Raw genomic sequence first — 16,572 nt, forward strand, 5'->3', positions numbered from 1 at the left:
TGTGAAAACTGAGCAGCCCCCTTCTGTTTTAGGGACTGAGAGTCCCCACAGCACAGGGAAGCTGGGCAGAGTCTGTGAGAACCTGGTTCATTTCCATGCAGACCTGCCTAGCAGACAGGAATCAACAGAAAAGTCAACATGAAACCAGAAACCCACTTCTAGAGATTTCTAACCCTGTAGTGCATTTTGGAATTACTCATCCTCAGCCAGGGCAGGCCCGATACATCTGTGAGCATGTGAGAACACGGTGCTGTCCCCGCTTCTGCTTGATCTTTCTTCTGCCACAGCTCAATTCCTCTCCCACAAGAGTCTCACAGAAGGTTCCTCTGGCTACCGGGGAGTCTTCCAGTTCACTGCAACATGCTGGATGGCTCCTGCATATCCTTGGCATAGCCATGTATTTCTCAATATGGAGGTGACCGAGTGAGCAGCACAGATGGCTGAGATGTCCATACAAGGTCTGTTGTCAACACCAAAGACACTCCTGCTGAAGGGGACGCTTAGTACTCTGGGAGGAATGTCTTCTATCCAACCTGTCCCAGAGGCAGCACCACGTGACACTGAACTTGGCACAGGAATGTGGCTGGAAGCAAGATTCGCTCTGCATGCCAGCTATGTCCCACCATAAACAAGTGGCTGCATGGAGTTAGAGGTCTCACTTCTCTTTGACAGAGGCCTCAAATGGCAGTAAATACAGACACTGCTGATTCCCCCACTGCTAAGGCTTTAACTCCCCCAGAGGGAAGGACCACACCACGCAGGTCATCAGCCAGTCAGGTGCCTTCAAGCTGCTTTGGATGGCACACTAGGGCCCCAGGCGTTTTACGAAGGGAAGCGCATGGCTTCAAAGGACTCAGAAAAGTGGAAAAGCTCCAAGTCACGCGTCTTCCTTCCCCGACAGCTGGTCAGAAGCACGGGCATCTGGCCATGTCTCTATTTCCCAGATCAGTAATTACCAACTTAGTTCCAGAGAAGATTCGGAGAAAAGAAACAATTACGGTGGTAGACAGAAGTGGGGGGGGGGGGGGGGAGTTTGTTTTCCTCATTAAAACATGATTAATTAACTTAAAATCTGAGTTAGTGTATGTGACTGTGATCAGCTTGGAGACAATGTCAAGAGTGGTATGCAACCCTGCATCTGTTCTGTCTCACCGTATGGGCCAGGGCAATGATGGGAATGAGGTTGCCTGTATCCCACCCAAGTCACATAAGAGACGTCTTTACCTTCATGCGAAAGATACCACAGGCACTTCATCAGAACTCCATCCTACTCTAGATGGTCAGAAGACCTTCCCCTGGCAAGGACTTGTGTGGGGTGTGACCTGTGTGTCAATTCTCATTCTGCGTGGAGCCCAAGACCCACCCAAGGGCCTGTAGGCAGTCGGGCTCGGTAGAAGGCTGAGTGATTTTTCAGGCACAGGGCTAGAATATTGAAAGCTTTTTCATTTGTTCTAGACCAGGCAGTGGTCTGGCAAACACCCTCTAACATGATCAAAATTAAAACTAGTAACTAAATGTACTCATTTTTCCTGAGGTTGAAGAAGGGATGATGACTAACCATGAATGTTCTAGTTCAACTTGTTTGGGTTGTTTTTTGTTTTTTGAGGTACACTGGGCAGTTTGGCATAACCAGTCCCATAAAGCTGGAAGCCCAATGCACCATTTTGGTTCACAATGAACTGTTTTTATTATCATTCCCCTCTGAAGTAGAAAAGATTTGGAAGCTTGGAAATCAAGAATAATCAAGATACAGTGAGTCTGGAAGGCATTGAGATGCACAGCCGAGATTCCAGACAAACAGACAGAAAAGTCGACTGGAGACATCCCTCTTGGAAGAGTGAGTTCAAGGCTGCTGGAGTTCAGGTGGGGTTCTTCATTTCCAGCGATGTCTGACCAGTGAAGACTCATCATTTACGACCTCGGGGTCACGGGGAGCATGTCGGCATCGCACCGGGAGCAGCAGGAGGAGAATCAGAACCAGGAGGATGGCTCCGCACACACTCATCAGGGCGTAGGACACAATCCACAAGATGGGCTCATTCAGAGCCTGTGCTGGGACACAGTTGCTGGCTATGTCTTCCGTGGAAAAGGGCCCAGAAATTTCAGACACTGTGGTCCCTGCGATCTCTGAGGAGACAGAAGAGAAAAGGTCACAGTTGTGAGTCAAGAAGCCCCCACTGGCAGTGGGCACTGAGTTCATGGCTGGTGACACTCAGGTCCCAGTGGCTTGGATATTGAGTATGCACTTCAGGACATCTCAGAGGCAGTGTGCCCTCTGGGGTTCAGGTTCCTTAGTAAGATGGAGAACTGGGCAGAAGTAAGCACAGTTGGGGCTCCCTATGAACGCTAACACTGTGGGTGACAGCACATTGGCCAGCGCCTTGAGGTACCACCCAGGGCTGTGGTGTTAGTCAGGAGTGAAGGGGAAGGAGGAGCAGAAAGAGCCTCCTGGGATGGTTGGGGGAGGGGTCTCTTGGCAAAGATAATTTGACCCCATGTAACACTTAGTGAGACCATCCTAGTCTTTTTGATATTTGTTTATTTGGTTTTCTTCAGGCTGGGCTGAAACTTGCTATGTGGTTCAGGCTACCCTTGAAGTTATGGTAGTTCTCCTACGTCAGCTTCCAGAGTGCTGGTGTTACTGGTGAATTACCACACCCAGCCCAACTCATTCTTAGTGGCTCCAAGACTTTCCTAGCCACACTGGCTTAGAAGGACCCATTTCCTCCTTCCTATATCAGATCTGAAGGACCATGAAGTAAAAGTGGCCAGCTAGCAAACATGTGACTTGTGGTATAAATGGTGACATAGAGGTACAGACCATCATGGTGGCTTCTGCTCAAGATCTTGGTGTCAGAACAGCACCTGCCCTTGTGTGATGTGGGACAATGCCCTTGTACCCTGTAAAGATCTGTCACTCATATTGGTTTAATAAAATGCTGATTGGCCAGTAGCCAGGCAGGAAGTAGAGGCAGGGTGACCAGACTAGGAGAATTCTGGGAAGAGGAAAGGCTCAGTCTGTAGTTGCCACCCAGACACAGAGGAAGCAAGATGAAAATGCTGCAATGATAAAAGGTACCAAGCTAAGTGGCTAAACACAGATAAGAATTACAGAGTAATTTAAGTTATAAGAGCTAGTTAATAATAAGCCCAAGCTAGCAGGCCAAACAGTTTATAATTAATATAAGCCTCTATGTGTTTCTTTAGGACTGAACGGCTGTGGAACCAGGCAGGACAGAAATTTCCATCCACACTTGTGACTACACAATTTGAACTCAAGTGAACTCTGCTCATGTGACCTTGCTTAATCCTCAGAATACCCTCAGCATATAAATTGATGCCCTGAATAAAGTTAGTTATTGCATGAGACTTTAGTCTTCTTCATTTTTAGGCTCCACTCTCCCAGGTTCACTCTGCCAAATAGAGCAACAACACCCTGGGAGAAGCTGGAAGGAATTCTGGAAGCAGGCGTAAAGGTGAGGCAAGGTAACTGGGCTTGCCTCTCCTTCTGGGACTATAGCATCCTAACTTTTTACTTCCTAAGTTTTTACTTGGGGCCGAGGAAAGTGGGTTAGAAAATCCTCCTGACCACTCTCTCAATTTTTGACCCAAGTACCAAGACTTCCAGTTTTGCCAAATATGAACTTTTTCACTTGAGGAAGAGAAGAAAACAGAGTCAAAAATGACACTAAGATAATGGTCTTTAAAAGAACACCTTTTAAGGAGGAAGAAGTGACTTGGCTCCTTTGCAAAGGCCATACCCTTTCTGGCCTGTGTGGACTACATAATAACAGCTTTTTATTAAGCACCTTAGAAGAGGAAAAGTCAGTGAACACAGCTCCCTGACAACTCCCAAGCATGGTGGGATGGAGGCTCAGTTGACCCACACCCTCAGAAGCCCATGTGGGGAGGGATAGAAGGGAGTGTCAACACACAACACCCAGGGGCAAAGTCAACCCGCCACTTCCTTGTGAAAGTATCTCCTGGCACTCAGCCACACCACTGTCCTGGGTCACTCTTGGTTGGCCTACAGTGCTGGACTGGTGACTCAGCCCCTGATCTGGTATGCAAAAGATGAAGCATTTCCTGTCCAGTCCTTTATGGAGGAGTGCCAAGCTCTGCTCTATAGCGTCCAAAGGCAAATGGCCCCACTCCATAGCAGGAAAGTCATGCATTTTACAATAGAAATCTTGCAAACAGAGGGAAGTAAGACAGTAGTAGATTCACCAGTCAGAACAATCAATACTATTATTGTTGAGTGTAAACTTTTTCTATGATAAAAAGCATTATCACTAAAACTCAAGTCCAGCTATTTTGATGACTACACAAGAAGCTGTTTTACAGACATGTCAATTGATGTTTAATTTTGATTTTCAACTATACTACTTCTGAGAGGGATAACTATTAGGGACTGGAGATACTAGGTCAGTGGTAGTGGGCTTGCTGAGCCTGCAGGAAGCCCTGGGTTCAATCCTCAGGATTGGGGAAGGGAAAGAGAAGGGAAAAGAAAGGAAAAAAAAAAACTTTACTGGCCATTTTTATTTTCACTCCTCTGTTTCACAGATTTATACAAATCTTTCAGAGAGTAAAACCTTTCTGATAGTAAAATTTTTCTTAGGTTGTGAATGCCTTTGCAAAGCAGGTCATTTGTCTTTCTTCAAATTTACTTTGTAAATGAGATGTGTCAGCTAGTACACAGAAGAAAGGGAACCCACTCAGTGCACAGATGGCTATGCAGCAAGGCAGGAAGCAATCCAAAACCCCTTGAAACCACTTTGGCTTCCAGCCAAGATGGGGTCACAGGAACTAGCTTGACCTCCCACTTGAAACAAATGCAACACTGGATATGGGTGAGAAAAGATGAAAGACAAAGGAAGATTGCCCCAGAGCATCGCTTCCATCAGAAGCAGTAGGCAGAAGTCCAGGGAACAATGGCTGTAGGGTTTGCAGTGCAGGGTCATGATGAGGAGACAGCCTCACCCAGAGACCAAGTGCCTCCAGAGGGTTAAGGCCTCCTGGAGCCTTCAGCAGGGAGTTCATCCAGCTCTTCATATCCAGGGGTCTTGCATCCATATTCAACCAACCACAGACTGTTTCAGAAGAATAATGGCATACAGACTAAAAACGTGTAGACTTTTTCTCTTGTCATTACTTCGTGAACAACACAGTGTTCAGGAACACCAACTATTTACACGGTGCTGACACCGTGAGAAGTATGACATCATCCATAAATGACTGAGTGCAGGGTGGTGCATGGGTTCTACAGGGACACCACGCCATGTCATAGAGGAACCTGACACTGTGTAAGGTGTGATGTCATCTATACATGATGCTCATAGTCTGTTGAGACACTGTGCCTTATTACATAAGACCTGATACTGTTCGGTGTGACATCATCTAGAGATGTGATGTGAGAGTCTCCTCTGTTTGCTGTGAATACCACTGGTGAATAAAAAAAAAAAACTGCCTTGGCCTGTTGATAGGGCAGAACTTAGCTAGGTGGGAAAACTGTACTGAATGTTGGGAGAAAGGAGGCAGAGTCAGGGAGAAGCCATGGAGCCGCCGCCAGACACAGACAAGCTGAAACTTTGCTGGTAAGCCACTGCCACATGGTGATACACAGATTAATGGAAATGGGTTAAATTAATATGTAAGAGTTAGCCAATAAGAAGCCAGAGCTAATGGGGCCAAGCTGTGATTTAGTTAATACAGTTTCTGTGTGGTTATTTTGTGAGTCTGGGTAGCCAGGAAACGAACAAGTGGCCTCCTACAGTAGAGATGATGCAGGCACTGGACAGTGCTTGGAGTCTGTGGAGACAGCGGGTTATCTTACAGAGGGGCTTGAGCATCCTTGGATCCTTGGCTCCATGCCCAGCTGAGCTGGTATGGTTGTACACATCTACAACCCCAGCATTAGCGGAAGCAGGGAGTTGTAGGTCATCCTAGGCCACATAGGGAGGTTGGAGTTAGCCTTCTCAAAAATAATAACAAAAGCTATTTTTTGAATGTTATTTTCTGGAACGGCCCTTCACTCGGTGTGTGTGCCTTTATTAGATACACTAATGATGCCGTGAAACTGTCTTGACTTGGCTATGTTGGACTTATATTTGAGAGGACACTGTCCACCGCGGGGAAAGAAAAGGACATGGGACCTGGGAGTGGACTCTGACTTCAGATCCCCGCTCCTTGTTCGGAACTGTGTCATTTGGCTTAACAGCCCTGTCTCTCTATGTTCTCAGTTAATTGCTTTGACTCTCACTTTTCTCATCTGTAAAATGGGGGCATAACTACCCCTGAAAGTGGCACTGTTGGAAGAATAGGTACGTTAGTAGATGTTGAATGTGTACACGGTGCCTGGGGCACATGTCAGTTCTAGCTTTACTAATTGTTTTTATGAATGTCTTGGGTTAAATTGTTAGTTGTGTAATTTCTCTCTTGTTCTCAGAAAGTCACGACCTGGTGGATAATGAAAGCCTGAGATGACATATCATTTTACTAAGGATAATGATTATGCTATTCAGATCCCCTCCCCTGCAGCACGAGACACAGAATGAAACTAAGTGCCCTACCAAATGGAAGATCTATGACCAAGACATTCTGTGCAAATGCCTGTTTCACTTGGAAGAATACTCTGCAGTTAGAAGGTTCTGGATCCAAGGCCAGTCTCTCTGTTTCTCTCTTGCTTCCTCCCTTCCTTCTTTCTCTCTTTTTCCCTGTCCTTTCATTCAGTGTGTGTGTGTGTGTGTGGTGTGAAGGTCGGAAGTCAATCTCAAGTGTCACTCATTCCTCATTCCTCAAGACCTTTCATTTCGTGTGTGTGTGTGTGTGTGTGTGTGTGTGTGTGGTGTGTGAGACTTGAAAAGTCAATCTCGAGTGTCACTCACTCCTCAAGAACCCTCCACACCTTGTCTCTCACTGGGGTCTTTGCCTCTCCAGTGTCACTAGGCTGACTGGCCACTACACCTAAGGAGTTCTTCTATCCTTCCGCCACTCCCCAGAGCTGGGATTACGGGTGCACGCTACCACCATATCTACTTTTTACGTAGGTGCTGAGGATTGAACTTGCGTCCTCGTGCTTGTGTGGGAAGCACTTTCCTGGATAAGCCGTCCCCTGAGCCCCAGGGCCAGGACTCTGTAGTAGGTGTGAAACGCACAGACTCTCCACAGGGTTCAGGGCTCTCATCCGCACAATGTGGAGCCGAGGAGCCTGGGCTTCATGGTTCTCAGCTTTGGTGACTTTGACAGTATTCTAACTAGATAAGCACAGGCACGTCTCTGCAGCTCCTCTTCACACTACTCTCCCTATTTTTAAACATAAGCTGTACCAGATGATCCACTTTCAACCTGCAGCAAGAAAAATTTCATGGAATTACTGCCACAATCCACGATGTGTTTCAAGTTGTATGAGCTGCAATCTATATAGCTCTTGGGTGCTAAATGTCTCAGTCTATAAAAAGGGATGGATGGTATTTCAGAAGCCCCGGAGGCATTAAGACACCAAAGCCGTCAATTTAACCCTATCATTATTATCTGCTTAGCTGGCGATGTCTGGACAAGACAACATGGAGGTAGCTGAAGGGGCCCCCATACCCAGAGTATCTGTCCAGGGATATGGCAAAGACTTGGGAGGGTGGGTTCCACATTGCCCCACAGACTCACAGACTATGTGTAATTTGCAAAGCTCTGTTTGAGATCCATACTGGGGTTCCCAGCAGGATGGGGGGTTGGAATTGGCACAGACAGCAGAAGAAAGCTGTCTGGGGGAAAAGCTCAGATGGCAAAGTGTTGGCTGAGCAAGCATAAGAACCCGAATTTGATTCCTAGAACCAAAGAAACAAAAAGGCCCTGTGTGGCGGCCGCCTGCCGTTGGAATCACAGTGCTGGGGAGACAGAGATGAGTGGATCCCTGGGGCTTGCTGCCAGTCCAGCCTACTTGGTGAGTTCCAGGCCAGTGAAATACCCTGTCTCAAAGAACAAGACGGAGAAGCTGACCTCTGGCGTCCACATGCACATGAACCCATGTACACACACACACACACACACACACACACACACACACACACTCACATACAACCTCCAGGCTACACTCACACTAACAGAAAAGGAGACTGTCTGGGCACTTTCCTCCAAATCACCTGCACCATGGCCACACTGATGGACTCCAGGTAAACAAGCCAGGAAGTTCACAGAGTCAGGCTTAGAAAAGTTCTTGGAGCCCCAGGAATTCTAGCAAAGGGCTTCTGCTCACTGCTCCCCTGCTGCAACCCTCAGTGAACCCTATAAACTAAGAGCTGCCCGAAATTATAAAGCCAAATAAAGGTATGGGGAAATAGTAGAAGCGTCTATACGTTTTAACGCCACCAATTTGGTTGGTTCTGTGGGGGAATTAACTCCTGTTCTGACAGACAGGAGGCTAAGGTGCAGTTAGTTCGCACTATTTATTCATCTAGTTGGTTCCTGAGGGTTGGACACTGGGCCTCGGGTTTGCCAAGCACACACTCTATCCCTGAGCTAAATTGTCAGTGTTGGTTTTTTGAAGAGGCAGTCTTACAATGTTAAGGAGGCTAGCTCCAAAATCCTGGCTTGAGGGATGCCCCTGCCTCAGCTTTTCAAATATCAGAGTCTATAGGTGGAGGTACTCAGATCACCCCCCCAGATTTTAAACATTCAGCAGTGTGCAGAAGAGCCATTCCATGACCTGAAGTTCTCACGAGGGTTAGAGTCTCCATGCCCAGGAAAGGTGGGCAATGCTGTGGTTGTTTCCCCAGGGCTTTCTGTGACCATCATCACTGTGGAGCAGGGTGGCCATGGTGACAGACCTTGTCCAGCAATCATGGCAGCAAACAGACCTCTAGGAAGGTAGGTCAAGGAACACAGTCTGCAAACACGTGAGGAGGAACCATAGGACCTCACAAGCCCTTCGTCAAACCCTCCCGACCTTTCCCCAAGATTTCAAACCCCACTCCATTCTACACAGCCATAGGGGATCTTACGAGTGCAAAAATACATAGAAGGTAAAAGATAAATTAGGGTTGTGGCTTCTCCCTTTTTCTTTTTGATTTATATCATTGCCCCTCCCTCTTTTCCCTGCAATACGCCCCCTTCTCTCCTGCTTCTCAGATTCATGGTCTATTTTTAAAAAATTATCATTGTTACATGTATAATAAACAAATACACATATGAACACAACTTGCTGAGTTCATTTAGTGTTGTTCCTATGTGTTAGGGCTGACCTCTTGGGAGTGGATAACCAATCAAAGAGCTCATCTCTGGGGAAGACTGATTCTCTCTCTCTCAGCAGTCGCTTATCTCCTGGAACTCTTCATCTAGGGCTGCAGCCTTGTGGGGTTTTCCCCACCCACACTAGCTCTCCAGTGGTGCCTCTCCCATGGGTGGTCCATGCTGCTGGGAGCAGCACCAATAAGCTCACTAATGTGCCGCATCAGACTTGTGAGCTCTCTTTGGTTTATTTGGCATTGACATTTTTGTTTTTACATCTCCCCTGGAAAGTCACACTGCAAGAAATCTGACCCCAAACACCACGGAAACAGGAGCTAGAACCACAGTGCTGTATAGGTCTGGTTTATCAGTCAGAGTCCAAAAACTGACCATCGAGGGAGCCTGGCTGCCTGTGGTCTGAGGAAGGGTTGAGAACAAAAGGAGGATCTTCCTGTAAGACACTGAACCCTCAGGTTTCCACCTTCACCAAGTCTGACTGGACTCTGAATCGCCACAGTCAGGGGCAGAGACCCTCAAGTTCACAAGAAGCATTTTATGCTAAAATGCACCACAAGCAAAGTTTAAAAAAAAAACAACTTATAACTGAGACATGAATCAGCATTTTAGAAAATAATCACCTTTTGAGACTTTAAGCAGGGAAACCGTTTATAGATGAGAGAACATGACTATGCAACAAGCTGTTCACCCATGTTCCTCTTGGGTTTGCATACTTGGATGATGATAGAAATTTAATAAGATTATGCAATTGTTCAGTGATATGTTATTTTAATTTGTGGGCATGTGTGTGGGTTTGTGTTTATGTACACACAGGTGCACATGAGCACTGCACACATTTGTGTGTGTGTGAGTGTGTGTGTATGAGTGTGTGCGTGTACAGATACCTATGGAAGCCAGAAGAGGGCATCAAAGCCTCCAGAGCTGAAATCACAGTTAAGTGTAAGTCACCCAATGTGGGAACCAAACCCCAGTCTTCTGATAGAGTAGTAACTGCTTTTAAATTCTGTGCTATCTCAATATAAAGTTTGCTAACTGGGTGGAATAGTCAGAAAATAATCATTTTTGGGGACTTTTATCAGGGAAACGGTTTATAGAGGAGAGAACACGGCTATGCAACAAGCTGTTCACCCATTTTCCTCTTGGGTTTGCATACTTGGATGATGATGGAAGTTTAACGAGATTGTGTAATTGTTTACATAATCTGGTGTGATGCAGTAGTTAAAATGAATATTAACACAGAATATTTAAAATATATAGTATTTAGCAAAGAGATCAAGCTGACAAAGATCACGCATCGTTCCACAACAATAACATAAATTGAAAATAAGAAAACAGATCAACTAAGAAAAGTCTTTTTTGTTACAAGCCTGTCTCACTTTTACTTCTGTTGTGTGAAAGTATTGTGTTCAAAAGCAGCTTAGTGGGGAAAGGTTTCTTCTGCCACTGTTTAGGGTCACAGGCCATCATTTTAGGGGGTTGAGGCAGAAACTTGAAGCATTTGGTCACATCATGTCCACAGTCCAGAGCAGAGAGAGAATGAATCCATGTGTGTCTGTTTTATGTAATCCCCTTTCTACATTTACACAGTCCAGCACGGAAACCAAGGGAATGCTACCACCCACAATGGGTGGCCTTCCCACCTGAATTAATAGCATCCAAACAATCTCCCACAGACTTGCCCACTAAACTCTCTTGTATATGCTCTCTCCTCTGGTGACTGAAGGTTGTGTTCAAGTTGACAATGAACACGAAACATCAACAATTCTACAGCAGACAGAACTCAAGACAAGGTGCTTTTCCATTTGAGATCCATTTCCCTATATCTAACCCACGCATTCCCCTCCTCCACACTGCAGAACGATAGCACTGCTGCTGAAACTGGGCTACAGAAAGTCTTCAACTCATGTCTTAAGGGTTTTGTGGTACCCTCTCTTGGGCAACTCATTCAGAGAGAACCACGTGCTATTTTGAGGTCACTCAGGCAAGTTGTGGCGATGCCCTTATGGCAATGAATGGGGGACTCTTGCCAACAAGAGCTTGGGAGCAGCATCTGCAGACGCCAGATGGCTGCAGGTGATGATCAGATTCAAAGCCAGACCCATTCAGCTCCACCAGCCTCCATGCCTGACCCTAAAAACCTGCAGGAGGAACAACAGCAGAGAGTAGCAACGTTCCGGCAAAGCTGTTAGGCAGAAACAGATGTCTAATGTAACCTGCTTACACCTGTCTGACAAAATAATACATGTGCGGCAATCCTAAGAAGAATCCATATCAACTGAGGAGGGGTACTAGCTACATCTAAAACAAACTTTTCAAGAAAATATGATTAGAAAATCTATTAGCTTGGACTTTCTAAGTAAGTGTGCACACCTTATGCGCAGTTAGCCCTCTGGGTCTATGGGTCCTACATCTGTGAATTCAAGCAACCTTAGATGGAAAATATTTGACAAGATGTTCCTGGATGCAGTCAGCTGTGTCCTCATTGTTCCCTGAACAAGCAAAACAGGAACCATTAATATGGTATTTGCACTGTATCAAATTACTAGAGATACAGAAATGGTTTAAAGTATCTGGGTGGTGAGCACGGGCCACCTGTCCACACAGCACCATTTTACACAGAGCTCAAGTATCCATGGATACTGACACTTGAGAGGGGTCCCTGGGAAGCTTTCTCACAGGTTAAAGTATTACATAACTAAGAAGGAAAATCATAAAGATAGAATGTCGAGTCCATTTCTCACAGGGCTTCAGAGCTTGGCTGCTATCACTGCAGTCTCCAGGGAAGGAATCACTCTGGTAGCTAAATAATTTGTATTGAAGAGGAGACAGACACCAGGATGCCTTCTCACAGCTGGCGAAATCAAGTGTGTAAGTGCCAAGGCCTTAAATAGAGTTTTAAACACCATTAAGAAAAAAAAAATGTGTATTACAGCATCAAACACAGTTCAGAGTAAATCAGTACAGTTGTGCTGCCCCAATGTGAAACAATATGAATTCATATGCAGCGGTGGTCCATTCGGACAATATACAACATACGGTTATCATACTCCTGCCACTGTTATGTGCACACAATGCCAGCTGCTGCAAAGGAAGCCCCTTGTTTAATAACATTTAATATGGGAACAAGATTTGTGGGAAAAACAGTTTGGTTCATAAGGTTACCTTAAAAGGGGTAAAATATTCAGAGTTAAGAATACTGTGACATATCAGTGTTGAGGGACAATGCTTTTGTACCCTGTAAAGATTTGTCACTTGTATTGGTTCAATAAAATGCTGATTGGCCAGTACCCAGGCAGGAAGTAAAGGCGGGGCAACCAGACTAAGAATTCTAGGAAGAGAAAAGGCAGAGACCAGTCACCAGCCAGACACACAGGAAGCAAGATGAGAGTGCCTCACTAATAAAAAGATACCAAGCCACGTGGTTGAATGTAGACAAGAATTATGGGTTTAAGAGCTAGTTAATAATAAACCCAAGTTAATAGGCCAAATAGTTTATAATTAATATAAGTCTCTGTCTGTTTCTTTGGGAGTGAATGACTGCAGGACAGACAGGCAGGACAGAAACTTCTGTCTACATTTTAGGCTACAGTCTCACATATGAGGCAGGGAAAGGTTTTGGTGGCAACAGAATAAGACAGGTTATACATGCCCCAAAGCTTAAAACTCATGGTAAGATTAAAAACACGATGGAAGGGGGGGGGGGTGTGCAGCTTGAACTAGTAAAGTATTCACCATGCATGCATGGTTTGATTTTTCAGAGCCCATGTAAAGAAGCTGGGTACAGTGGTAGCACATGCAATCCTAGCACCATAGGGTGGGAACAGGTCGGTCTAGGGATTTGCAGGTCAGGCAGGCCAGCTGAATTGGTCAGGGCCTGGTCAACAAGAGGCTTTGCCATAGGAAGAAAGATAGACAGAAGCCTGAAGAATGAGAGCTTAGGTTGTTTTCTGGTCTCTACATGTATGCACACATGTATACACTACACATGTGCACCTGTATACACAGGAACACACACACACAAACTTGCTCTCTCTTGCTCCACTACCACTACCAGGATAAGCGATGAATTCCAAATTTCATACAAAGTCAGATAAGAAGTCACATGGTACATTCACACATGTCTGGGCTGCGTGGCTGTGTAGACTGATTTATCCTTATAGACCAGACGTAGTTTTTCCTTTGAACGTGGTCCTTCCACTCTCCAGATGTCTACCACACCTCCGCAGATGCTGGTGCTGACAGCAGCTCACCTCAAACTTACCTTGATGGCTCTTCCCTCAGAAGAGTCTCAGCGAGGGATGGCCTAAATCAGCTTGGCCTGCGGGCATGTCTGTGGGAGACTGTCTTGGTCATCTCAGTCGAGACGGGAAAACCTGCCCACTGAGGGTCACACCATTCTCTAGAAAGGGGATTCTGAACTGTGCTTGTGTGCATTAATTCATCCACACTCACGACTGTGGATGTGATGAGACTATCTGCTTCACGCTTCTGCCGCCTTGATTTCCCCTCCATGGTGAACTATAACCGGGAACAGGGACTCAAATAGCCCTTTTGCCTTAAGATGGTTTTGTCAGGCTGTTTCTGACAGCAACAGGAAAGAAAGCAAAGATAGCCTTAAACTCCTGATCTTCCTGCCTTTATCTTCCGAGAGCTGAAACCATAAACATGTACTACTGCATCTATTTTAAGCTGGGCACTGTGGTCAGGCTTGAACCAGGGCTTCCTGCATTCTAGGCAGGCACTTTACCCCTGAGTTACATATCACATCCAACCCTCAAAACTTTTCATTTTCTGAGACAGGTTCTTACTCAGACTCACTCAAGGCAATCCTTCTGCCTCAGCCTTCTGAGTTCTGGGATTATAGGCATGACCCACTGACATTCACAGTCCCCTGAAAGGCTATTTTGAAACCCTGCAGCCATCCTGACCACCATCCCTGATACAGACTCTCCTTCCTCTCTCTCCACCAACCAAACCACATGCCTACATGTGGGTTGCCTCCTCTTGGGCCCTTTGGGTTGCTTGTCACCAGCACCTAGTCTTGGATGGTACCAGGTGCTATGTGAGCCCCACCTGGAGCAGCTGCCAATCTGAGGTTGCTTCCCTATTCTAGCAGCTTCCTTGTGGAGTTCCACCCAGGCCTCAGCTGGACTCTGCAGGATAACTGCTGTGGCTTCTCACACAACTCCACCCAACATGTTCTGAGACAATTATTCCTTGGCCTTGTTATTTTAGGATTTTAAGAAACAGCTTCCACAGACCTCTACTTACTTCTTACTTCCTAACTAAGACCCAGATTTTCATGAATTCTTTCCTTTATTAATTTTGCATCAACTGTCAAAACATTGTAATTCATGGCCTCGGAACACAGTTTCATGGCGGACATGTGCTTAGTCTGCTTTAGCCTCTGGGTTTCATTCCCAGAACCCCCAGAATAAAATCAAAATGTAATTCAGCTGCAAGGCTCATGGGCATTTTTATTTCTTGCGTGGGAAGCGATTTCAGTGCAACTACAATGACTAGCGCTCTCCAAGAACCTGCTGTGTGCCTGAGCTAGAAAGCTGTGTGTGTGCTGAGCCTGGTGGTGTGGCTGTAATCTCAGCTCAGTGGGAGGCAGAAGGATCTCAAGTTCAAAGCCTGCCTGAACAACTTATGAGACACAGTTTTGAAATTTAAAAAGTTAAGAAGTAAAGGACAGAAGATATAGTTCAGTGGTAGGTACTACCCTAGCACGTGTACATGTCTGGGTTCAACCCCTGGTACTACATGCATAAGCAACTATTTGGATCACCTCATTTTATTATTCAACAAACCCAAGAGCCATTTCAGTGGTAAGTTCTGGTCACTAGAAATGAGCATTTGCCAAATGGTTCAACAGCACCTGGAAAGCCACGCTGACTGTTCCAGGTGGGCACATTTACCAAGGCCCTCTTCTTAGAGTGCTCCTGTGTTATGCAAGCCACACTTACCTGCACAGGGACTTGCTGCAAAGCCCACCCTCTTCCGAGCTCTGTCAAAGACCACGTAGAACCCCTCCATCACGGTGGCACCAATTACCAGTGCGTTTGTGGAGGAGGAGATACCAAAGCGATAGCATTCATAATTGAAACCAGCTCCCATCATGGGCTGAATGTAGAGCTGTTAGTTGAAGAACCGAGGGAAAGACACAGGACAAAGCATGGATTAGACAAGAGAATAAAACTGGAGGTCACACCCTGCTCAGAATCTCTCCACCCCCAAGGGTCAAGGGAGATAAAGACAATGATATCACCCCACGCATCTGGGACATGAGATCAAAAGTATCTCAAAGCAGGCCCTGTACCCCACCACCCGCAACACTTAGGAGAGCAGGCCGTGTACCTCACCAAGGCAACACAATAGAACCAACACTGTTAGCACAGGTGTAGGTGAGCCAGCCCCAAAACTGTGACCATGGGAGAGCTTTCTCTATTTCCTATCTGGTGGACCAGCCCTACAGATGCCTAGGCCCAGATATCCACCCCATCTATGATCTGCTGGAGCACCTGAAATGACCTGACCTGCTGGCCCAAGCTGCAAGATCTCCAGAACACAGGGAAGCAGAAGGATGTCCAGGAAGTATTCTACTGGGGGCCCAGTATCAAATGTATACTGGGGACCAGGGGCCTCAAACCAGACCAACCAATGACTCTTTGTAATGAACACTAGCAAGCAGAGATATATGGACAAAGGGGTTTACAGTAACACTTGGGTCACACTGCAGCTTCCATGATGAGATTTTTAATTCCTTCCCATTTTTTATTTCCTTTTTTCCCTCTTAAATTTGTTTTATTTGGGGGGCTGTGGTGGCAGAGGGTGGGTGTGAAGGGATGGGGAATGAATGGGATCGAGATATATGATGTAAAAGACACACAGAATAAATAAAAGTGTCTCAATAAACTTTAGTTTTTAAAGATTCTTATTCTCAATTTCAACCGAGCATATATGTGCACGTGTCTGAGTGTGGGTTTGCATGCATGAACGCAGGGCTCCACTCCAGTGGGCTGACTCTGCAGTTACCGTCTTGCATTGTTAGGCTACCTGTCAGCAAGCATTGTCTCCAAGCACGGAGTTAACCACCATTCCCTGGAGTCTGGGGACCTCAGCCTAGAGCCCAGGCCTGGAAAATGCATGTTAAATGAATGTGTGGGCTGAAGCTTGGCTGGTGAAATGGGGCACACAACTTCTGGAGAGGATCTACTTAAGTCAGGAAGAGCTGTGGGATCATATGTAGTTTCCACAGTAACACCTGGATCTAAGGTTTTAGAGGTTGCCTAAGTACGTGTAGAATGTACCGCTCACTGCCTCTGGAAGAAC

At 46.0% G+C, this 16,572-nt stretch overlaps 1 protein-coding gene across 1 annotated transcript in view; it reads right to left on the bottom strand.

The window, feature by feature from the left end:
* Positions 1 to 1,662: 1,662 nt before the first annotated feature.
* Bace2 (beta-secretase 2) overlaps positions 1,663 to 16,572 on the bottom strand; it is an 82,410-nt gene continuing 67,500 nt past the window's right edge. Inside the window, exons 8-9 of the mRNA XM_041673050.1 lie at positions 15,207 to 15,375; positions 1,663 to 2,127 (exon numbers count right to left, since the gene is read on the bottom strand). Of these exons, the coding sequence (XP_041528984.1) occupies positions 1,874 to 2,127; positions 15,207 to 15,375 (423 nt within the window). The 3' untranslated portion in view covers positions 1,663 to 1,873. The remainder of the gene's footprint in view (positions 2,128 to 15,206; positions 15,376 to 16,572) is intronic.

Source organism: Microtus oregoni, unplaced genomic scaffold, assembly GCF_018167655.1.
Source record: "Microtus oregoni isolate MIOR12 unplaced genomic scaffold, Mior012 000023F_ref0000262, whole genome shotgun sequence".
Lineage (NCBI taxonomy): Eukaryota > Metazoa > Chordata > Mammalia > Rodentia > Cricetidae > Microtus > Microtus oregoni.